Below are 23762 nucleotides of genomic sequence, written 5' to 3'. Positions count from 1 at the left end.
AATACATAAACAGTGTCGTAGGAAGTTTGAGCCTCCATGCTTTGAAGGAGGCTGATTTTCATTTAGTTTTAGCTGCTCCTGATTGAGTTGGTCTTACATGTGATATGTTTTTATTCCTTTTTATTATAGTTTAACCTAGGGCATAATTTCTGAATATGTTACTTGTCAAGTCATTATCTTTGGCATGTGAATGCTCTTAATCCATTAGTAGATTACTAACTATTTATGATGAGCTCCTGTAACCACAGTTGTCTGGATCCACCCAACAGAGATTTTCTGTGTTTATGTCTTGCCCTATAATCATAAATATCCTGACTTGGAAAGGGCCCATCAGGATCACTGAGGCCAATTCCTGACCCTGCACAAAACAGCCCAAACAATCCCACCATGGGCCCAACAAAACACTTGAGCTCTCTCACCTTGGTGCTGTGACACCTGCCCTGGGGAGCCCATTCGAGTGCCCAGCCCTCCTCCGGGTGAAAAACCATTTCCCAGTGTCTAAGCTAAACCTTCCCTGACACAGCTTCCTATGGCTGAAAAGGAAGCTTTTGAAATTTATTTCACAGTTCATTGAAAATGCAAGCTCCCAGGCTCATCAATGATCCATGAAATATTTGGCTACCCAGTGTGGGTTTTTTTCTAGTTCTCTTGGATTTTATCTCTGAAATCTGGGGTTGATTTTGAATATGGAAAACACAGCATGTGTTAATCATGATGAATGTTGTACTGTTAGTGTACAAAACTGAAATAATAAATCTTTCACGTTTCTTTTCCTTCTAAATCTTCATGTTTCAGATTTTGGCAAAAAAAAAAAAGTTAAACTTCATTCTAGTTACAGTGTGAACTTCCCCTCCACATGTCCTTGTGCTCACTCTGTAAATAAGAAACATTTTGTGTGTTACTTTGTTTCACTTAGTCTGGGAAACAAGGATTTTAGAATAAATATCTAACTGAATCTTAATCTAATGTTTTTCTGTAGCCTATCCAGAAGCTTTTTACTGCTTCATTTGTTCTCCTTTATTAAGTAACAATGATACCCCAAGTTAATTTGACATGTCATAAAGGAGTAATACTGAATTCCCATGCACCTTTCTTTCTTGTAAAATTCTCTGAAGTGATAGGCAGCTATAGTATTTTATATTGATTTTTCACAAATGTAACTGCCCTCAAAATGTCTCTTGTGTCAAGCTACTTCAAGATTAACTTTTATATTCTAATAAGAAAGGAAGACGTAATTTCAAGTTAGGCTTTTATGCTGTTTTATTATGTATGAGCAATTGCTTGTGTACAGTTATTGTTATCTGGTCTGTTAGAACAGAACTAGTTTACAGCAGGATTTTGCATGTTATGAGCTACAGCTCTGAAGTGAAATGTTCACTAACACAGCCTGCACTGTACTGTCTCCACACTGGAGAACTGGGAGGATGCCTTTCAGGTCATCCCAGGTGCTTTGAGGTGCCACCTCTTCCTGTTGTCCCTCTCCCTTCTTCCAGCAATATGGCTTGTAAGGAAGGTGTCTGTGGTACTGCTCATTGGCCAGAAATCCTTTTGTTCTCAACTGCGTGTAGCAAGAGAAAATCTGAAGTGTCTTAATTGTGTTTTGGCCTGTGTACCACACTAGAAGATATGGATTGCCCAAAAATTCTTCTTAAAATTTGGATTTCAGTAGATGGTACCTTATTGTGGTACTGATGTCTTGAACTACCCTTTTTTTCCATCTATCTCTCTGCCATAGAATTTCCTTATTCTCTATTTATCACATGACAACTAGCTGAGGGTAAAATGGGACACAATAGCACCTTTGGTGAAAACTTGATGAAGAACTCATTGATGTGGTGATGTGGCCTTTCATTTGGCAAAGAGGGGTTTTTTTTTTTTAACTACTGCTAGAAGGAAAGTGTTTGTTTTGCTGAACTTGAACATCAACTTGTTTGACTCTCTTGTCTGACACAGCAAATTCAGATTTCTTTCTGAGCAGGAAGGGCTATGCTGCAATAAAGTACCTGAAAATCTGTTTTGGCAGCTGTCATCTGAAACTTTGGTTAGGCAACATATTTTAAAAAGACTTTTTAACCATGACAGTCCAAACAAAGTTCTTATTTAATTAATTAAATCCTACGTACAGAATCTCAGACTGGGTGAGGTTAAAAGGCACTATATGGATCTTCTGGTCCAACCTCCCAGCTCAGGCATGATTTTGCCAGAGCACATTGTACAGGGTTGTATCCAGATGGGTCTGGAATGTCTCCAGTGAGGGAGACTGCACACCCTCTCTGTGTGATCTGTTCCAGTGCCTGGTCACTGCACAGGAAAGAAGCTCTTCCTCATGCTCAGGTGGAACTTGCATCTTGCATCTCTTTCTTCCTGTGGCCTCTTGTCCCATTGCTGGGCAGCACTGAGCAGAGCCTGGTCCCTGCTCTGACCCCTCCCTGCAGGCACTGACAGACACTGATGGAGCCCCTTCTCAGTCATCTCCTTACGAGGCTGAACAGCCCCAGCTCCCTCAGCCTTTCTGAGGGATCTCATAAGGAAGATGCTCCAGTCCTTTCATCATCTTTATCAACTTTAATTGTTGAAGTTTTTCAGGTAGCAGTTTGACTTCAAAAGCAGTCAAGGCTTCTTGCTGTCCTGTTGGGCCAGTCTTGGCCTGAGCATGAGTTTGTTGGCAAGGTGTCTCCTCTGTGTGACTTTCAAGAGGAGCCTTGAGAGAGTAGTTCAGCTTCCTGGGAAATTAGGGCAGAGGCATGTGGGGGGAAGAGGCAGCACCACCGAAAGATGTTGCAGTGGAGCACATTTTGTGTCTGATTGTGGGAATTCATAGAATCATGAGGTTTTGGGAAAGCTGCAAAAGGCAGGCCTCAGAGACAGCAGAACTGTGATTAGAGCTAAGCAGTAGCCATGAGATAGGTCAGCAGAAAAATTATGTAAACTGTAGAAAAGTAAGGATAAATAGAACAATGGTCTGTGTATTAACGCTTGTCTAGAATAACTACCTGAGCTACAGAAAAGTTTATCTAGCAAGATATTAAAAAGTTCTAAGCTTAATAATGGAGCTCTGGGCATTGTGTTTTAAGGCTTACAAGCAGGTATTGTATTTGAAATAAGCCAGGCATGGTTTTAACCGAAGGTACATGTGCTCATAGTGGTTAGATAGAACTACTGTCAATGTGCTTTTGCTTTGTGTGATTGGTCAAAAAACTTTTAAAGTGAGTTGTAACATTGAGTTCTTGGTCTACTGCCTGGGATGTGAGCTGATTGGCATCTTCCAGTGTCATAACCATGTAATGAGACTGATGCTGGAAAATAAAACAGCTCAAGGCACGTTCCTAGCAGTCCTGTCCTGTTTGTGATTTGTACATAACCCCCAGCCAGCAATATTTGTTCTCTACTTTCAGTTATTAACGCCACTGCAATGCTGCATTGTTGCTGATGTCAGAGGAATGGCACAGCATAATGCCAGTTTTCATCTGCTCTTTTAAAAGTTTTTGCTCCTGATTCGCCAACCTGTTACTTAAAGCTCTATGTTTCCCTGTGTTGTGTGCAACTCTCCAAATGGAATTTGGGTTCTCTTGAGCAGTGCCCACTTCAGCTAACTTTTGTTAGCCTAATGTTTTCTCTGTGTGGAAACTCATAAGATACATTTCAGCTCATATACATATTGTCAAATATGTATGTAAAAATATATAATGCACTGATCTTCCTTAATATCATTCTTGTTTTGTATTATGCATTTGGGATGGATGCTTTGGCATTACATTTTTTTCAGTGACGGTTCAACTAGACCCTTTTGACTAGGGGCAGAAATCTGCAAAGGATTTAATGATAAAAATAAGCTTTTATAGACCTTTTAGATATATTACAAAATGTTACACTCCAGTGCTTTATCTTGATTTATTCTTATTTGGTCATCCTTTCTGTAGGCCTACAACATGATATATTTAGTATTCTTGTAGAGTTTGATGTATTCCTTACTGTTGCTCACCTTACTCTAAAATACGTTTACTCTCTCCATTATTTTTTATCTCTTGATGTGATACAAGATAATTGAATTTTAAAAAAAATCTTCATTCTGATACTGGGGATTAGACTATGACACTATGCAGTGTTTCTCAGCATAAAGTCCGTGCAAGTAGTAAATATTATTATATGTCGCTCAATATTTGCAAGGAACATATTGTTTATATTATTCCTTAAGGTCAAGATTCAGTTCTCAACAGAACATGATCTTACCTGTTAATTCTGACATGGCTTCTGTCCATAATGACTCATTTACAACAAAGAGGAAAAAATGAAACAGGTTGGAATTAATAACTTGATAGAATTTGAACATCATCTACCAGGTAACATCTTCTCTTGGTAACTACTGTTGTGTTCACTGAGTTAATTCTTACAATGTGAACTGGAGAGAAACAGTTTTATTATAAAGAGGGTGAAGTTTTTTTGTAGGTAGTAACATTTATATAAAATATTTATGTGGCATTGCACATTCACAGAAATTGTTGACTTTCATTGAATGCAGAAAGTATGTTACAGGGGCCTCTGTATTATTGAGTGCACTCCTGGGAGGGTTAGTGACAATACAGAGCTTTTGTTTCTTAGTTATTCAGAGCAATTCAGCCCCATCATTAGTAACAGTTATAACTTTGACATCCTGCCCTTGAAGATAGGAGAGTTGGAGTCCTGGTGAACAGAATCCAGTCCCCTTTCCCCCCTTGGTGTGTTTAATGATAGAAGCCAGAAATTGTATTTACATTGTATTAAAAAATAGTTTCTTTTGGAAACTGGTTTTTAATACCTGGAGTGGGTCCAAAAAATTTGCATACCCAGTGAGGCAGGTCATTTCTCTAATCGAATGTACTGTCCCCCTCATTAGGCAGCCTGTCTTCTCCTCACTGATAGAATTCACTAAACAAAACTAGTACCAAAAAGAAGCCCTGAGGTGTGGTATTTCTACTTCCTTCCAGGCAGGGTATGGCTGTGAGTACAGTACAGCCAGGAGCCATTACACATTGAGCTCCACAGCGCAGTTTTTCACTGTCTTGGCTTACAAGACAGGTGTCTGCTAGGGAAGGCAGAAAAGTCTCCCTTGGAATGGAGAATATAAACCTCCTCCCTCCAAATGATTAGAATTTTGAAATTAAGGGGCTCTCAGGCAAAGATATGGGAACAGGAATAACAGTTCTTTACTAGTATGTATAATAAAGCAAACAAACAACAATAATTGTGGCATTATCAACAAACAGAACCCAAACCCAGTCCTGGCCTTTTTCAGCTGTGGCACGTTCCCCTTTGTTGCAGTTCTGGTCACCCCCCACCCCATCTCTTTTAACCTGCCCCCATTTTCGAGGTATGTCTACCCCCCTGAAAGAAACTCCCAAAAACCAAAAGAGTTTCCCCTCCCCACCCATCTCAAGTACCCAGCCATCAGTGCTTCTTAGCAACACAGTGGTAATAAGGAAAGAACAGAAAAAAACCCAACCCCAACATTTACCCAAGTAGGACTGCATCCATGAAAACCATAACATTCCAACTTGGATACAAAGATGTTACAAGAGGGAGATGGTGTTGCATACCTGACTGAAGTTAAGTTGGATGGTATCTACTGCTCTGTTCTTAACTCACCAATTTTGCTGTTTCATCCTAGAAGGCAAGTTAGGTTGATCAAGCACAGTTTACCATTATTAGATCTGTTTTGGCTGTTGCTAATCATCATCATTATCCCCATGTGCCCAGAAATGGCTTTCAGTAGAACTTGGTTAAGGATTTTCCCAGAAACTGAAGTGAGGCAGCCTGTAATTCCCCAATGCCTCTTTCTTGCAATGTGGTTGCAGCTTCTGCATTTTCCACACATCAGGAAAAGCTCCCTCAGATTCTGTGTCTTAGAATATGTAAATCAGTCAGGTTTGGCTTTAAACCTTGTGTTTTAATCTGGTTTATTAATCAGAAAACTTAAAACTGCGAACCATGAAGGTGTTTTTTGGAAAACTGGTAGCCATAGACAAGTTTCAAGTTGTCTATTGCTCTAATACTTAAAACCTGGCTTACTAACCATTCAGAATTTAACATGAAGAAATGGCAGTGTTTATTAGTTGTCTGTTGCTAGTAATTCTTATTTTATTTCTAAAAAGTATTGCTGGCTGAATGCTGATTGTGATATCGCATTTAGTCTGCATGGTTACTGCTTTTATCTTCCTGGAGTTACATGTGCCAATAGGCTCTTCTCTTTCTCCCAAGCTGTCCCATCCTGGCTGAGCTGCCAGACCACACTGTCATTCTTTCTAAGAGTTAGGTAAAGGCTTTACTTTGTATAGAACAAAGTATTATTTTGTCAGGTAATTGTCAATTAGATAGATTGTAAACTTTGCAAAGCCTCAGAGTAGTTTTTTGTTTTCCCATGTCACTGCTAAATGGCATAATCCTTCTCTCATGAGTGGTAACAGTTTCAGTGAAAGTTTGGTCAGGACTCAGCAATGTTACAGGAAGTGATTGCTTAGGGTGATAATAGTCAACAAAGTATTTCTACAAAGCTGATCTTCAGCTGCTGCTTATGGAGTTATTTATTTCAAATGCTCCTTCTAAGGTTACTTGTTCACTCATTATAACCTTTGCACAAGATAGTATTGCAGAAACATTTACTGCCTGAACTGGGTTTAGTAGTAATTTCTGTTCTTTGTCAGAAGAGAAAGAAGGAGAGGAACAACTGGATTAAATTGCTACTGAAGTAGAAGGAATCCAAATTTTTATTTAAGAATGAGCCATATCAAGGTGTTTGGGAAGGGGGAGCTGGGGAATAGAATTGAAATCTTGCTGAAGTAAACATGTCCTTGTTTAAAATGTGTTACATTCCTCATTGAAGTGTTATCATTTGAAATGCCTTTCGATGATCAAACCTTCAATGTCTGAAGTATTTTCATTCTTTCCACCTATCTGTGGTCATTATTTCCACTAGACATCAATGACAAGCAGGCCCTTCTCTAGCTGTACTCCTAATACCAGATGCTCTCCTCTAATTACCAAGAATTGTCCATGAGAAACATCTCATCATTTAATAATGCAAAGCACAGCAGGATTACTGGTCCCGGTTGTACTGAATAATTCCTAAGCATTTAATCTTTATGCCATCTTTCCATTTGATTGGTGTCTTTAGCAAGTCACTGGTATGAATATGTAAGGTATTAAAGAATTCATTAATCCAAATTGCTTCTCACTGGTTGGTGTTGCCATTTCAGAGCCCATTTGCCAAGTACATCTTACATAGTGAAGTGCATTAAGTATCCCTTCAGCCAGAGGGAGGGCACGAAATTTTAAACTGGTTGGAGATTTGCATTTGCAGGTCTTGCTGCAAAACATGTGTGCTGCCTGCTGTGAGAGGGGGAGTGGGAACACTGACAGCTGGTGTGCAACTCATTGTGCAGCTTAGCAGTAACAGAAAGTGATGTCAGTAGCTGGGGTGCTAAAATTAGTGCATTTGGTACCATTTGTGAAGCCTGATATGTTCTGAAATTCAGGCACAATTTCATCTTTTGAAAACCTGAAGACAGCTGGGGGGAGGGGAAACATTCACAAATACAAGATTCCCAAAGTTTTGGAATGTATCTGCTCTTTCGAAATACCACTAAGTTTTTTTTAGTGTTTATATTTAAATATAAGGAAGAGCACTAACATGGGTCATGCAATATCAGTCATCTTTATTAAATCGTGGTATACAGTTTTGTTAATTTCCTTAAAGGTTCTTAGAAATGCTTTTGTCTTTTTAAAAGCTGCTGTCTTTCATATGTGGAAGTTCAGTCTTGACATTTGTGGAAACTGACTTCATTAAAAATTCACTGAGTATGGAGAAGTGTGCCTTGAATAATCCGATTCCTTTCCTACTATAGAGTTAGCATGTGCAAGTAGGCTCTTCTATTTTCCCCTAACTTGAGTCATGCCATGCTCGTCTATTTATTGTCCTGCCTGACAGTGGGTACAGGAGCTCATCAGTCATGAAAAAAGGTGTAATTGGAATAAAACTAAAGCACATGAGTACAAGGAATAAAGGGAATCTCAGTAAAGTTGGATGACTACAACATAAGAGGCAATTAATATTTTGAGATGCAAAATAGATCAGCAAAAAATCAAAGCGTACTTTATATAAAAGAAGAGCCTGAAAGTGATGAAGAGAATGCATTTCTGCAAAATAATTTTTTATTTTATACACCACCTGAGGCTTTTTCTTAGTATCCATGTTTTTTTTCTAATTAACAGTATCTCAACACTGGACTGATGATGCTAGCATAAAGACTTTCAGTGGTGTATAGTATGGAGGGGCTTGACAGCTGGGCTGCAAGCAAAGCTGAGTTAACAGAAGAAATAACAGTTTCTGATTTTCAAGTGTATCCCTTGCAAGGAAGAAGAAAAGGCTATCATTAGAAAAGATACATGAAAATTTTTGTAAGCTAGACTACCTGCCTAAGTAGATGTGTACACGTGCATTATTAAATTTCTGTAAAACTTTTGCTAATTACGTTGACGCTAATTGCTTTGCACCAATGAATATAATGAGTTATTGTGATGTAGTTAATGACTTAAGATCATGCTTTGTTAAGAGTATATAAGCTGGGGAACATGCAGAATAAAAACTTTTTTCTTCTTGGACCCTGATCACGCCTGTATGTCACGTCTGACCTAACAGTGACATTATAGATGTCATTTTTCTGTCCTGAGGATGAAGTAGGTCCTTTCTTGAGGTAATTGCTGGTCCTTTACTAATACTACATGCAGCACCCATATGTATGACATTCCTGTTTTCTCTTCTTGAGCCTGCCTGGGTTAGTGAGTCCAGATAGTGCTTTTGGCCTCTGATGTGGGGGTACTTGGGAAATGTGCTTCCTTAGAAGAAAACCTGTGTTGGGGGCTTGGTTTCTTCCTTTTTTATTTACAGAATTTTTTCCTTTAAGTTGCTAGGAGACTAACTACTGGGTGCCTATGGGTACTTAAAAAAGGTGACCAAGGTGGGGAGAGCAGTGTAGCATCTGGCTACACTTCTTTTTCTCTGGGAGTTTCTCTCTGAGGAGGAAGATACCGTGAGATTTGGGTGCAGCTAAAGGATGAGGTCCTGGGGGCAGCTGCTCTTGACATTGGAAGGAGGATGATCAAGCTGTTGCTTACTGCAGGGAGAATTCACTGTCACTGCCAGCATCCAGTCCTGTACTGCTTCTTCCTTTCTGTGGGAGAGCCTTTGCTCATAAGAGCAGCCATTGGGCTGGGATTTATTACCTCACTAATTGGTCTGTTTTAAAGCATTGTCAGAAAAAGGAGGATAAGACTAGAAAAATCTTACCTTGCTGAAAGGAGCATACCCAGATATCTGGAGTCTTCTGCACCATTTTGGATATAGGAAGTCCTCAAGATATGACGTATGGTTCAGAAATTGTTTGGTTCTTTTCCCTTTTGTTTTGTATTTCTTGCAGTCTTGCACCCTGCATGTCTCCCTAAGTGCTTGATGTGGGGTGTGTGCACTTCATTGTGGAAGAAAAAGAGTTCTACCTGTTTTGGAGGAGGAGAAATATTTATGAACATTTCGGGTTTTGTTTTTCATGACAATTTTCAGAGACATGGAGGTCAGGATACTCTTATCTCTTGTCCCTTGCCCTTCCTTTTCCAGGCTGAGGTGGTCAGTGTTTTAAGGAACATTTGTGTTTCTTTAACTGCACCTTGCTGTACAAAGCTATACAGAGACAGGATGTTTTGCAAACGGAATGGCAGTGACATGTAACAGCAGGGATAGAACTGCGTCTCTTAGGCAGTACTGTGTAAGCAGCCTCTGAGGGCACATGGTTTGTTTCAAGTAAAAGTGCTGTTATCTTTGAAGCTACCACTGTCCTATATTCCTCCTGGATTTTTTTTTTCCTGCTGAGTTGTGGCCAGAATTCTGCCCAAGGTTCTTGGCAAAATCACAGTAAATCTTCACAAAATAGTCTCATTAAGCCTTTAATGTTTCAGATCTGCTCCTTAGAGTTTTCTGGTACTGTTCTTTTTTCAGGCTTATTCCTTTATGTAAATTTTACTGACTTTTCTGAACATCAAATAATTTCCAGTAGTTATTTGGTTATTCTGCCCTCCCATTTGAGTAGCCCAGTTAATTCCCTCTTACTCTAGATCAAGCAGTCTTTTCTAATTTAGCTTGGCTTTCAGCACCTTCCAACTTCTTATGGCTGCCTTTATTTATAGCACTGCAGTTAACCTGTTTTAGCCAGACATGCTGCTGTCAGTTTAGGGTGGGACCTGGAATCTTAAAAACCAACCTCCCTACTTGAAAACACACCAAAACTTGCCACCTATTACTCTGCAGCAAGCATTGACTCACAGCATCCTTCACTTTATAATCTTTTTTACCGCTGTAAGCAGCAATGCTTCAGTCACCAATGTGTTTAGCAGCCTTCCAGAGCAGCTGAGCATGTTCTCTTACAGATTTGTCAGGCAGAATTACTGCCAGAATGGAGTGGAAAGGAAAAAGTGGACTAAAGAGTCTGCTGGGACTGTAGAAAGAGAGGGGAATAAGCATTAAGTGATTAAGTGCAGTGTGGGAGGAGAATTTACTTGGGCAGAATCACATAAAAGCTCTGTGACTGAGGCAGGATGGAGTCAGGCTATCCAGACTTCATTACTCCTGCTGTTTTTTAACTCAAGAATTCCAATAAATTAGGCAGGATTATGTAATTGTGAGGGAAGTGGTTGTGCTTGCAACAAATTCTCATTTGTGGGCCAAGCATTGCAGATATAACGTGTGCCAAGGAATTAGAAGGGAGAACAACTCAGTCCAGAAATTTGTCATCTTCCCAAGGTGAATTCTGCAGCCTGTTTCTTGGTAAATTGTGTTTGAGCGGCAAACTCTTGATTTGTGGTGCAGGGCAAGCAAGTTTGCTAGCATGAGTGGTGGGCGCCTAGAGGAAGAAAACTGAAGGGAAAATCCCTCAGGAAACCTTTTTTGAGGTGACCTTTGCTGCTTATCACACTGATAACTTCTGGGATGGTGTTTTTTACTTTGTAGGCCTAGAAGGAAGGTGGGACAGGAGCAGGAATCCATGTGGCATGATGCTGTGGTAATGGGCTTTATCACAGCTCTTTGATGTTGCATTACTGAGCAAAAAAAGGGACAGAAAAGGCATCTTACTGAACTCACAGCAAAATTTTTCCTTGAAGATTTGGGAAACAAGTAAAAAACATGAGAGAAGTAAATGAACTTAAAGTTGTAATAAACTGTTGAGGTGCTGTGGACTTTTGAAGAATGTTTATTTGCTTTGTTTCTAAAGATGCCAGTGTGTGGTGATGTGCATTTGAATCTTCTTGCATGTAAACACATTTATCTGCTTGTGGCATAATGCATCAAATCTGATCTTGTGCTCTATCTGGGAAGTAAGACAATTATATCGGATAATTCAGTCAGGCAACAAAATAGCAAAGTGAGCTGAAATTCTATTTATGTCTCTGATGGAAGAACTATAGAGGAAGGAGGAAGAAGGTTTGAGAAATAACCTTTTTAATGTATGGTACCCTATGGAAATGAAGACATAGTATGCCCCACGAATTAATTATAGTTAATTGTTTTAGTCCAGTCAAGTGTACTTTGATGGATTGTACCTAAAAGGATTTTAGCCCTTTGACTCTAGAGTTCTATGTGAGGTATTTGGAGCTGCCAGAAATCACAGTAGATCATGTGATACATCAACACTGAAGCTCCTTGTGGTGCACATGTTGATATTTAGATGTCAATGAATCCATTCCAGAAGGGTTCTCTTTACCTTGATGTTGTGTCCTAAGCATGTTGCGTGCCATCTGTGTTTGTGGAAAGTACCTTAAATGTCATGATTTCATAGCACCACTGCAAGAGCATCAAGATGATACCAAATAGTACAACTAGAATTATCAGTCAGTTCTTAATCTAATAGGAGGGCTTTACTAATCCCAAATAATTGCCTTTTGTAGCCTAGAACAGTGGAGGTTTTTTGCTTGAGAGTCATTGTATCAGAGTGTATTTTTTGCTATGTGTGATGGGTTGGTACCGTGCCTGCTAAGGAACAGAACAATAGCAGTCCTCTCCCCTCCACCCTCCAACTATAAGTTATGGAAAAAAAATTCTTGTAATTTAAGGATGAAGGGTAAATATTGAGATCAGTGTTGGTTTTGTGTTGCTGTGGCACTCAATACTGAAAGATGCAGGACACGCTTTTATGGTGCAAAGAAGAAAAATATTCATCCTGATTTATTTCACACGTGTCTATTTGTAAGGTTTTTAAAGAACATCCCCTGTCTATCCCCAACTAGTCAGTAACAAATTGTTACCCTGTATTAATTGTTCACTCAATTGTTCACAGTGCTTATGTGCAAAAAAAGTTGTTTGTGAGAGATAGTTTTCATTTTCTGTCTAACAGTGTAGAAGCAGTTTATACAGGTGGCTAGTGTTTATCACAGTCCCAGAGTTCTTTCTCAGGGAAAGCAGGTTGTTTTCCACGGTCTTAAAGTTTTTCTCAAGGAAAAGAAGTTGTTTTTCACTGCTGCAGAACTCTCTTCTCACAAAGAGCTTTCTCATGGCTTCTGTCAGCTCAAGTCAGGATTCAGTTTGTAGGCCTTTGGCCTTGCTGTTTCACCAGCACAGTTTTGGCCAAGCCTCTGGAAGACAGAAGAGCTGAAGAAGAGTTGCAGATATTGCCACTCTGTGCACCAGAGGTGGATGTGCAGGTCATGCTGTCACTTCTGCTCCTGCCCTTCATATTCAGGTCTGCATTGCTGTGGGTCTCTAACTGAAATTCATGTCACAGGCAACAGATAAAATGAGGGAGTGGGAACAGTTTTGCTACAGAGCTGGTTTTGGAGGCAGCGCTATGGGCAGGAGTTAAGCCTCTTCTTGTCAGAAAAATAGAGATGTTTCAGGCTGCTGGGGCACAGACACACTTTATCAGCACTACCTTGCATTCATGTTGGCTGGTGGATGGGTTTATGGAGAGGCCTGTAACTTCCATTTAAAATTAAATTTGAAATTGAAGAACTCTACAAATCCCTTGTTTACTATAGGATGTTTAAATCCTTCAAACTAGAATGAAGACCTTTAACTATATGGCTTAACATGTGTCATGCCCAAGTTCAGAGGACAGCCATGCCAGGGACTGGGCACAGCAGAAAACTCCTTCAAGTCCCATTTTCACTGGCACAGCCTCTTCTCTTCATCTGTAGGTACCAAGTATAATACAGGGAAGAGCGCTATGGCTGGTTCATTTTATTGCTAATTGTGCTTACTAAACCATTTTGCTGAAAAATTTTAAAAGTATCTAGATGCTTTGCATCTTCTTTTCTGGACTTCTGAAGAAAAGAAAAAACATTTTCAAGAAAGCATTGTTTCCTTGAACTTCAGGCCAGTGCATTTGGCTTGCTCTCTCACGCAGATTGCAGCTTACTTTTAATTACCAATGTTATAAATGAGAAAACATAAAGATTTAGGTAAACATGACATTTAATAAAAATTCCTAAAGCTATGTGTCTATTTAAATAGATGTAATACTGTATGCATAACATAGTACATACTGAAGAAATGTGGCTGTGTGAGCACAAGAGGTGACAGAGGTGTTGGAGCTGGGGAGCAGGGCAGAGCAAAGCCCCAGCCAGGACAGCAGCACAGGAAAGGGGTTGTTCTGTTCCTTGGCTGGCATCTTGCTGAGTGTGGGATGGTTCTGAATAATCTATACAAAGTCACAGGGAAGTGACACATTTCTCTGAATGCTCTATGTACTGTGCAGGCACTTGAGCTTGTAAATATGTTTTAGCAAGGCCTTTGTTCTCATTGGTGACATGAAAATGAAGCCTTGAGCCCCAGACCCTCAGCATGTGCACTGCCTCTTCATACAAAATTTAACACAGGCTTTGTTTGAAAGTACTTCTCTGAACATGATTACTTTTTGGTTTGGAGCCCAGCCATCTGCTAGAAGGTGTTTGGTTTTGTAATGGATTTTCTTTTATTACCTTTATCATCTTTTCTTTGCTTTTTTTTCTCTTCAATGTTGGTGGGATCTTCACATTTCATCTAGTTTATGGAGTGGCTGGAAAGTCTGCTAATCAGGACCATATCTCACACAGTGCTTTTATTTTGTACTACTTTGCTTTGATACCTTCCATTACACAGATAGGGCAATCATCTTGTTAGGAGCATGCAGACTTACTGAGCCTTTTTCTTCCTAGAGAAGATGTTGGAGGTTAGGATTTTTTCCTTTTTTTTCCGCTCGGAAATTTTCTCCCATTTGTTGCCTAAGAGGTTGCAACAATGAGTACTTAAAGGAAAAAAAGATGCGGCCACAGGGGAGAAGGTGCAGTTGGTTGCAGTCTCTTAGCTGAGGAGTGAGCTTGGTAGCTGGGGGACTTTCCCTTGGGAAAGTGCAGAGATATCATGAGATTTTGGTCAGGGGTTGGGCTCTGTCCCCTCTCCCTGTTTGGCTCTCTGGATCGGAGTGGAGCTTGTTGTGGTTTTGGTGACAGACTGCTGCTGCCCAGGGCATTCACTGCCACTGCAGAGTTCTTGTCCTTCACTGCTTCTTCTGGGTGAGCCTTTGCTTGCAGGAGCAGCGGCTGAACTGGGACCTTTCCAGCACCCGGCCTCACGGGGAACAGGACCCTGACTCCCTCCCCCTCTCTGGAGGAAGCATCTCCCAGCTGCTTGCAGAAGCCTGTCTGCCATTGCCCAGCTCTGCTGTTCCTGCTGCTGCTTTGGGCTTTTTGCTACGCTTTAACTCCATGTCCTCCCAGAGCCCTGCGGCTCCTGTCACAGCTTTGGAGTCTTTGCTACACTTTGTTTTGCCATCCTGGGTGCGCTCCCCTCTGCTGTTCCAGCCTGCTGCTCTGAGGTTCTGCTACAGCCCATTTGTCACCTGGAGTAGCCATGAGACTGGCTGGTGCCTGAGAGTTTGTGAAGGAAGTGCCTTTCCTTGGAAAGGAAGCCCCTTTCCCTGGAAAGGAAGGCCCTTTTCCTTGGAAAGGAAGGCCCTTTCCCTGGAAAGGAAGGCCCTTTTCCTTGGAAAGGAAGGCCCTTTTCCTTGGAAAGGAAGCCCCTTTCTCTGGAAAGGAAGGCCCTTTTCCTTGGAAAAGAAGCCCCTTTCCCTGGAAAGGAAGGCCCTTTTCCTTGGAAAGGAAGCCCCTTTCTCTGGAAAGGAAGGCCCTTTCCTTGCCCTCCCTCTGCTGGAGCTTACATTGCCATGTGCAGAGGCGGCCGAGCGCGCCCCACAGCGCCCCCTGCAGGCCCCGGGGAATCATCGCACCTGCCCTGCCTGGCCGGGAGCCAGCAGCGCCCCTGCTGGCCGTGACCAGAACTGCACCCAAGGGGAAGCGCTCGACGGCTGAGTGAAGGGGTTTTATTGTTTATTGTTTTATTGTTTATTGGGTTTCTGGGTTTGTTTCTTGTTCCTGCCATTGCTGCTGTTTGTTCGTCTTGTTATACTTATATACACACTAGTAACAAACTGTTATTCCTTTTCCCGTATCTTTGCCTGATAGCCCTGTAATTTCAAAGTTATAATAATTTGGAGGGAAGGGGTTCATATTTTCCATCCCAGGAAGGTTCCTGCCTTTCTTGGCAGACACCCATCTTTTAAACCAAGACAAAGGATTTTAAAGGTTGTGTGAATAGTAGCCTTTACTATAATTCCAATTCTTTTGTTAGAGATTGATTCTTAATGATATTCTTAGTATTTGCTGTGTTGAAAAATGAAATTTCTGGACCAGAACTTCTGGTCTTAAAGCAAAAAAATCCGTTGTTGTTCCAAGACAATTTTTCAGATTATAGAAAGTCCTTGACTGAAATTAAGTTACTTAATATTAAAATGTAGCATTATAACATCCAGCAAAACTGTTTTTGAACAGTGTGAGCTGGTAACCTGTTGTGATATATCAGGATGGGGCAATAAAAGAAGTCTGCTACAAACACAGTGGACAACTGGACATCAGGAGGGGGGTTACTGGCGTTATGGGGGCAAAGATGATATTTCTAAAATTAAATTCAAATGTGACTTACTATGTTGACACAATACATGTTGTGGTGATGTGTAGTTAAAAATGGAAAGTTAAGCAAGAAGCAGTTTGCAGGATGTTGAGCAGAATGTTGGCAGCCTTCAGCTAAATGAATGATGGGCACATGATGGTGAGTTTTAATGTGGTCACACAACCTCTACTCAGAATTCCCCTTTAGAGCTATTTTCTCCAGATGGCCAGATACCCGTTAGCCAGCAGGGTCTGGTTTTAACCAGCCCTTCCCTGCAAAAGTGGGTGAGGAGCTACTGGAACAGAAGTAGCTGTAACACTGGTGTGTTGGATAACCTGAGAGGATGTATGCATTTATAAACTCATCAAGAGAAAAACGGTGTCATCATGGTTTATTATTAGAGTACCTCTGCACAGGACATACTTCTAGCTGTAATCAAAATACTGGAGATGCTGAATAAGGCAGAAAAGCACTGTGAAATTGTGATAAATATAAGGCAGACAGAGGTAGTATTGTTGGTGGTAATGATACCAATGCTTTGTGGTTGGTACAAATTTTGCAAGCCCTCCATCCATGGTCTGGTCAGGGTTTACTCTGACTTGCTGAGAGATCAGGGGCAAAGGGGCTGGTAAGGACAAGGGGACAGCTTGGGGCCAGGGAGGCTTTTAAGGCAGTGCTGCCACCTAGGGAAGTGCTGATCCTGCTTAAGCAAAACACAGGCAGGGTGTTGAGGACCAGCCCAATATGATGCAAAGTCATATTGCTGTGTTGGAATTAAAAATAATATTGGAGTTGAATTTGGCAATCCCATCAGTAGAAATTATAACCAGCACTGCTCCGGGTTGCTCCATCAGTCAAAGAAATGTAGTAATGCATAGCTCTCTCTGTCATGGTTATGCACTGGCAAAGAAAAGTAGTATTTCAATTTTTCCTTATTTTTAGAGCCTCTCTTTGGATGCTCTCCCTTCATGTGTGCTTGTTTTCCCAGAGTAATCTGTGGGTTACTCACTCAAAAAAGCAAAGAATCCTAGAAATCTTATGACTCAGCATAATTGAAAATTAAAGAAGTACAGGAACAATACAGGTAGAAGCTTGTCTGCAAGCCTAAAGTGCTAGAAGTGCTTCTTTCTGATTGATTTGTGTTTCTGTTAGATTACTCTAAGCAAATTAAACAATCCAGTTGTCAAATAACTTCAGTTGAGTTTGTCACACTGCTACTTGAACATAAATTTATTTTAAAAAGAAACAAAAAAATAGAACAGAAGTTTAAAGCTTTGCATTTAAACTTTGGTAGTAATTATTGTGAAAGGAATGAAAAAGGTTTCTAGAACATTAGCTCTGTGTATGTCTAAATAATGGATAAAGTTAAATTTAATTTTAATAAAAATAGAATTGACGGCAATAGAAATCACATGTGAAGTTGCAAGTGATTGCTATTGCCTAGATTTTTGCACACCTAATTTGCTATAATTCTGTATATTGAAGGAGTATTACCATGAGCAGCCATCCTTCTCCCCAGGTCCTCTGTTCCTTCCAAAAGACAGAGGAGGTCTTGTTCCAATAAATGCTGTGAAATTCAGCCATTGTTTGCAACATGGAGCCTCATCTGAAATGAGAATTTGGGTTGCTGTGAGGATGCTGTTGCCTTATTTTCAAGCGATGTGATTCTATAAAGCAATGCACATTTTCTGTGTGCTAATCAGATCTAACACAGTATCTTCACTGACATCTGAACATCTGCTATTTCTGTAGTGTATTGTTATGAGTTGGTTGATATAATTAGATGCTCAAAAATTAATGTGCTTTATTTTAAATTATTGCATACTCATGCATACTTTTAATGACACTGAAGCCCAAACTGCCTTACCCAGAACTTTGGACATACAGCTTTCTGTGGTGGTGTTCGCAGGGGTCCCAGGAAGAGGGAAGAGACAAGAATGTTGACTCCATGTTTCAGAAGGCTGATTTATTATTTTATGACATATATTAAAACTATACTAAAAGAATAGAAGAAAGGATTTCATCAGAAGGTTAGCTAGGAATAGAACAAGAATGATCACAAAATCCTGTGACTGACCCAGACAGTCCGAGCTCACTGTGATTGGCCATTAATTAGAAACAACCACATGAGACCGATCACAGATCCACCTGTTGCATTCCACAGCTGCAGATTATCATTGTTTGTATTTTGTTCCTGAGGCCTCTCAGCTTCTCAGGAGGAAAAATCCTAAGGAAAGGATTTTTCATAAAACATGTCTGTGACAGCTTTCCATCTTCCATTTGGTGGATGTAAGTCAGTGGTACATCCAATTGTGTTACTTTTCACCAAATCATAGATTGGGTCAGTTTAGAATGGACCACAGTGGGCCATCTGGTTCAACATCCCTGCTCAAGCAGAATCATCCCAGAGCACATGGCACAGGATTGCATCCATGTGGTTCTGGAATATCTCTAGTGAGTGAGACTGCACACCCTCTCTGTGTGATCTGTTCCAGTGCCTGGTCAGTGCCTGGGAAAGAAGCTCTTCCTCATGTTCAGGCAGAACTTCCTGTGCATCCGTTTCTTCCTGTGGCCTCTTGTCCCATTGCTGGGCAGCTCTGAGCAGAGCCTGGTCCCTGCTCTGACCCCTCCCTGCAGGCACTGACAGACACTGATGGAGTTCCCTCTCACTCGTCTCTTCTCAAGGCTGAACAGCCCCAGCTCCCTCAGCCTTTCCTCATAAGAGAGAAGCTCCATCCCTCCATCATCTCTGTAACCTCCACAGGACCCACTGCAGGAGCTCCCTGTCTCTCATGTCCTGAGGAGCCCAGGACTGGACACAGCGCTCCAGATGTGCCTCAGCAGGGCTGAGTAGAGGAGCAGGATCAGCTCCTTTCACCTGCTGGCAATGTTCTTCCCAATGCATCCCAGGATCACACTGGCCTCCTTGGTCCCCAGGGCACTGTTGTCTCAGGGACAGCTTGTTGTCCACCAGGACTCCAGGTGCTTCTCTGCAGAGCTGCTCTTCAGCAGGTTGGCCCCCAGCCTGTGATGGTGGCCAGGGTTATTCCTCCCCAGTTGCAGGACACTGCAGTTCTACATGAAATCTTCATACTCTTGAGTCTTCAGCAAAGCCTCTGTGTGCTTGTCCACTGCCCAGGCACTTGACTAAATTAAAGCATTAATAGTTGCCAATTACTTATGTCCTGAGAAAGTTCGGGTGTCTGCCAGGCTGGTCTGCAAAAAGCTGCAAATTTATGTGACTTTCACTGCAGGATTGGTGTGTGACACCACTGGGAACTGAGACCTTGTTAAATGAAAATGCAAATTTTGTATTTAGGGTTACGAGAAAGTGTACTAACTCATTTTTGCAAGGTAATTTTGGACACCTCTAGAAAATGCTTCTGTTAATTTGCAGGCATTAGGGTGTGCTAGGGAAGCATAAAAATAACTTTTTTTCCCCCTAGTTAACTAAGTTACAGAAACTAGTTATTTCCTATTTAAGGGCTTCAGATCAAAGGCACTGAAATACAGTGAGAAATTTAGTGTGATATACACATCTTGGTGTGGTATATAGCTAAGGTTTGTTTGTTGAATTCTGCCTTTTTCCTATGCATTGGTTGTTGGTTATTTTTAAAACTGACTTTTTAATTGTAAGCCTTAAGGGCCACTTCATCAGCTTCCTGAGATGACTCTACTCAACAGTAAGCTTGTAGGCATTTAATTTTGATCAATTAACCTATTAATGCATCCTAATAGCCATTGGACCATCTTGATTCTTTCAGGCAACAAACTGTAGTTTTTTATAGGCTACAGACAAGTGGGCTTTAGGGAGCTGATCTATACCAGCTGAGTCATGTGCTTTCACAATTCAGTATATGTTCAGTATATACACTTCTCTGAAGTACTATGTAATTTTCCCTTTAAAAAATATCTTTGAGAAGGTTTGGGGTTATTAGTTTGCAACATCAGAATTGTACAGAATTACAATGAGTTTAGTCTAATAAATCATGTTACTTAGCACCTGAGTTTCTGAGTACTGATGCTGTGAGCTGTGTTCATTTTGTAAGCATGTAAATTTTTGTTCTGAAGTCAAAGATGGCACAATCTCTTTGGTCAGTTATGTCCTTGGGAAAAAAAGACTCTTCACCCAGTTTGATCTGACCAGGTATTCTGGTGATCATGAATCATCTTGTTTCCTGGCTGATAAGCTCTATTGCTTATCAACCTTCTGGGCTAACATGAATCCATCTGGCTGATGAAATGATGGTGCAATGAAGAGGCTGAAGCAGCAAAAATAACTGAGTTGGCTGTGTTGCTGTTAGCACTGTATCAATGGGAATATTCTCAAATGCTTTGAAACAAGGTGATGGTGTCATTTATTTTATGTAGAACACTTCATACCCTTTCCCTACTGCTATTAAGATACAAAACTTAGTTGTCCCTCCCTGCCCCTGTAGTCCCCTTCCTGGAATTAGACCTGCAGACCTGCCAACTCCTGACTTCATGTTGCACCACATATATCTGAAATGGGTCCTGCAAGTTTTATTATGCTGAGGTTTTCATAAACAAATATATATGAAATCAAAGGCTGGAGCTCCTTTCCAATGAAAGATGGTTGAAAGGTTGAAAGATGGTCATGATTTGAAGCACCATCTAGAAACTGTTCCATTCTCTGCAAACCGGCCACTCATTCACAAAAGCTGCTAGGAGTAGCTAGAGGTTTAACAGGATGAGATGTTGGAAGTAAAAGTAATATTTCTTGGGTGTTAATTTCTTTTCTTTTCCCTTTCAGTGGGCGAGTTTGTGAGTGATGCTCTTCTGGTGCCAGACAAGTGCAAGTTCCTTCACCAGGAAAGAATGGATGTGTGTGAAACTCACCTGCATTGGCATACTGTTGCTAAAGAGGTACATTCATCTGTCTTAAAATTTCCTGCCTTCCTTCTTTAAAGCTGTGTCACTCTTCTGAGGATTATTTAAAATATAGCAGCAACATGGAAAACAAATAGCAATACTTTCAAATGTTTGAGTGAGAAACATTTTGGGATTTTTTGTAAGGTAGGAAATGGGAGTCAGAGGACAATAGAGACCATGACTGAATACTTACCATTGACCTTTGAACATTGACCCTCTTTCATAGCATTATTTTTTTCTTCACAATCACTCACAAACTCACTGTGTTTTCTGCTTCCTCCACTTTCCTGTGTTAGCACTGGAACTAAATGCCTAGGATTTACCTTGAATCATTATCCTGGGTGGATATTATCCAGTAATTATCATGGATACTGGTATGCCAGGTACCCTCAGAGATCAAACAGGCCTCAAGGAGTGCACTCTGTGAAATTCAGCAGAAAAGGGTAGGAGAGCTGATCAAACAAGGACTAGCCAAAGGCATTTTGCAGGCACAGAGTTTTTACAATTTAACAGTGCTTTACTGAAAATAGAAATAAACTTAGTGTTACAATTGCTAATGTGTTCTGGAGTATTTTCCTTACACAGAGAGATTTAGGAATAAAAACTAAGATGAGTTTCCAGGATTTCTGGTTGCTGGTTTTTTTGGACCCTCTTAGCTTGTACGTTGTTCCACCTTCTGGAGATGAAATTTGAAATGGGATCAGCAGCTTTTCAAATTTTTAGTTCTTGTTTGTCTTATACTTAAATGAAACATGTAAGGCACCAACCTTCACACAAAGGAATTGTGGTTCATTTTGACTACTTGCATACTTGAAATGGCAATGGCCTGGAAGGACATCATCACTGTGCAACACTGTGCATTTTCCTTTTTTCATCTGTCACACATCACTGTATCTTTAAGGTATAATTATGCCCAACTGACTGTTTTGCAAACAAAGCTAGGAGGTACTGTACTGGCAGTGATGTCAGACCAGACACAGTGTGTTTCCAGTGTAAGAGGTATTTCAAATGTTGCTTTCTCTTGAGGCGAAGTTCTCAATAGCATAATGCATCAGAATTGGGATTAACACATCAAATAATTATTCTGTCATCATGTTTTCTGTTATGAGACAAAGCCTGTGAGGATTTTAGACAGGAAGATTAGGAGTTATCATGTATGTAGGAGAAGACAATCCTTTGTTCTGAGAAAGACTGATAGGAGAGCTTGTTGCTTGCAGTGGACACCAGTAGGGAGCTGCTTACAGTAAAGTAGTGAACGCAAGTGTGATCTTTCTAAATTGTGCTTCAAATTTCAGAGGTGATGCAGTTCACCAGCTTTAACTTCTCAAGGCAGTATGTAGTCCCTTCATATTTTCTCAGGGTCTGTGAGATTTTTTTAGTCTTCCTCTGTGCCAATATTGTTGCTGCTTTTTTCCCCCCTCTTTTCTGCAGTCCTGTAGTGAGAAGAGCATGAATCTGCACGACTATGGCATGCTGCTGCCCTGTGGAATTGACAAGTTCCGTGGTGTGGAGTTTGTCTGCTGCCCCTTAGCAGAGGAAAGCGACAATCTTGATTCAGCTGATGCTGAAGATGATGATTCAGATGTCTGGTGGGGAGGTGCAGATGCAGACTATGCAGATGGAAGGTACAGTGACTTTGTACTCTTCAACTTGTTATTAAGATGCCAAAAATCTGTCTAAAAGACCTTGGCATAGAGGAGTCATTGCACCTTATACATGAACTTGCATTTACAGTTGTTGAAACATCAGTGTTATACTCCTTTTATTTTTAACTTTTTACAGTAAAGTTTATTGTTAAAAAATACACTTTTAAGGCACACTTTTTAGTGCCTTTATAATTTTTTCAGTGAGAATTGTTGCCATATTTATAACAAAAATGCCTAAATTCATGTTTTTTTGACAAATAAATGACAAATGGTGTACTCCTAAGATGCTTCATCTGCAGTCTGGGGTATTGCAGCAGGTATCAGCCAACATAACCAGTGGAGTTCTTGAAATGCTTCATTTGTAATAGGCATTAGCTGTGTGCTGATTATTGCATTACATTACATTACATTATTTCTATTATATTATTTCTATTATATTATTTCTATTATATTATTTCTATTATATTATTTCTATTGTTATTGATGTAAGAACATTTTTCTGCTGACAATTAGTTTCTAAACATGATCTAAAAGAAAATGGGCTTTATTATCTAGCCTTTGACAGATTTGTTAATTTGCTGCTGTTGAGAAGGAACCTGGAGGTTTCCTTTACAAGGCAGTGATGGGTGAGAAGATACCATCCCTGTCCTTACCCTTCCCATGCCCTGTGCACATAGGTTAATTTTGAGCCAGATATGGGTTATAACTGTGTTGTAACACCCTGTGGTAACTGAGTGGTCTGGTGCCATTAAAGCCTTTTCATACCACTCTCCTGAGCATGTCAGAGAGCAATTGGAAGAGCAGAATACCATGTCATGTCCTTGCAACTGGATGCCAGCAAGTTGCAAAGATGGCTTTCTTCATAAACTAAGATCAGTGTTCAAATTCCGTTTGTGCTCCCCAGGCTTTCATCAGTTTATACTGTGCTAATGCAGTGTTTCTCTTTTTTTTTTTTTTTTTTTTTTTTTTTTTTTTTTTTTTTTTTTTTGTACAAATAATGCACCAAATCTTAAACTTGGGGCTGATTGCAAGTGGTTTCAAGAAATAACCAGAAAAAATTATGTGAATAATGCAGAAAGCTAATAGGTCTGAATTGTGTTATGTTTGGACTTGCTAATAATCTAGATGGAAACAATTCAAAGAACAGTGCAGAGATGAAGGACAGACACTGAATTGCTGTAATTTGATGCAATTCTAGGTGTCATTAAGACCTAGAATAATGAGAA

At 40.4% G+C, this 23762-nt stretch overlaps 1 protein-coding gene across 3 annotated transcripts in view; it reads left to right on the top strand.

Annotated features, from left to right (window-relative positions):
- The window catches only part of APP (amyloid beta precursor protein), a 194249-nt gene that overhangs the window by 84387 nt on the left and 86100 nt on the right, over nucleotides 1–23762 (top strand). For all 3 annotated transcript variants that reach the window (XM_058019171.1, XM_058019170.1, XM_058019169.1), the window contains exons 4-5: nucleotides 20772–20884; nucleotides 22322–22515. In XM_058019171.1, coding sequence (XP_057875154.1) covers nucleotides 20772–20884; nucleotides 22322–22515 — 307 coding nt within the window. The remainder of the gene's footprint in view (nucleotides 1–20771; nucleotides 20885–22321; nucleotides 22516–23762) is intronic.

Source organism: Melospiza georgiana, chromosome 2 (assembly GCF_028018845.1).
Source record: "Melospiza georgiana isolate bMelGeo1 chromosome 2, bMelGeo1.pri, whole genome shotgun sequence".
Lineage (NCBI taxonomy): Eukaryota > Metazoa > Chordata > Aves > Passeriformes > Passerellidae > Melospiza > Melospiza georgiana.
The sequence above is the reverse complement of the archived record's forward strand: the minus strand, read 5'-3'. Positions and strand labels throughout refer to the sequence as shown.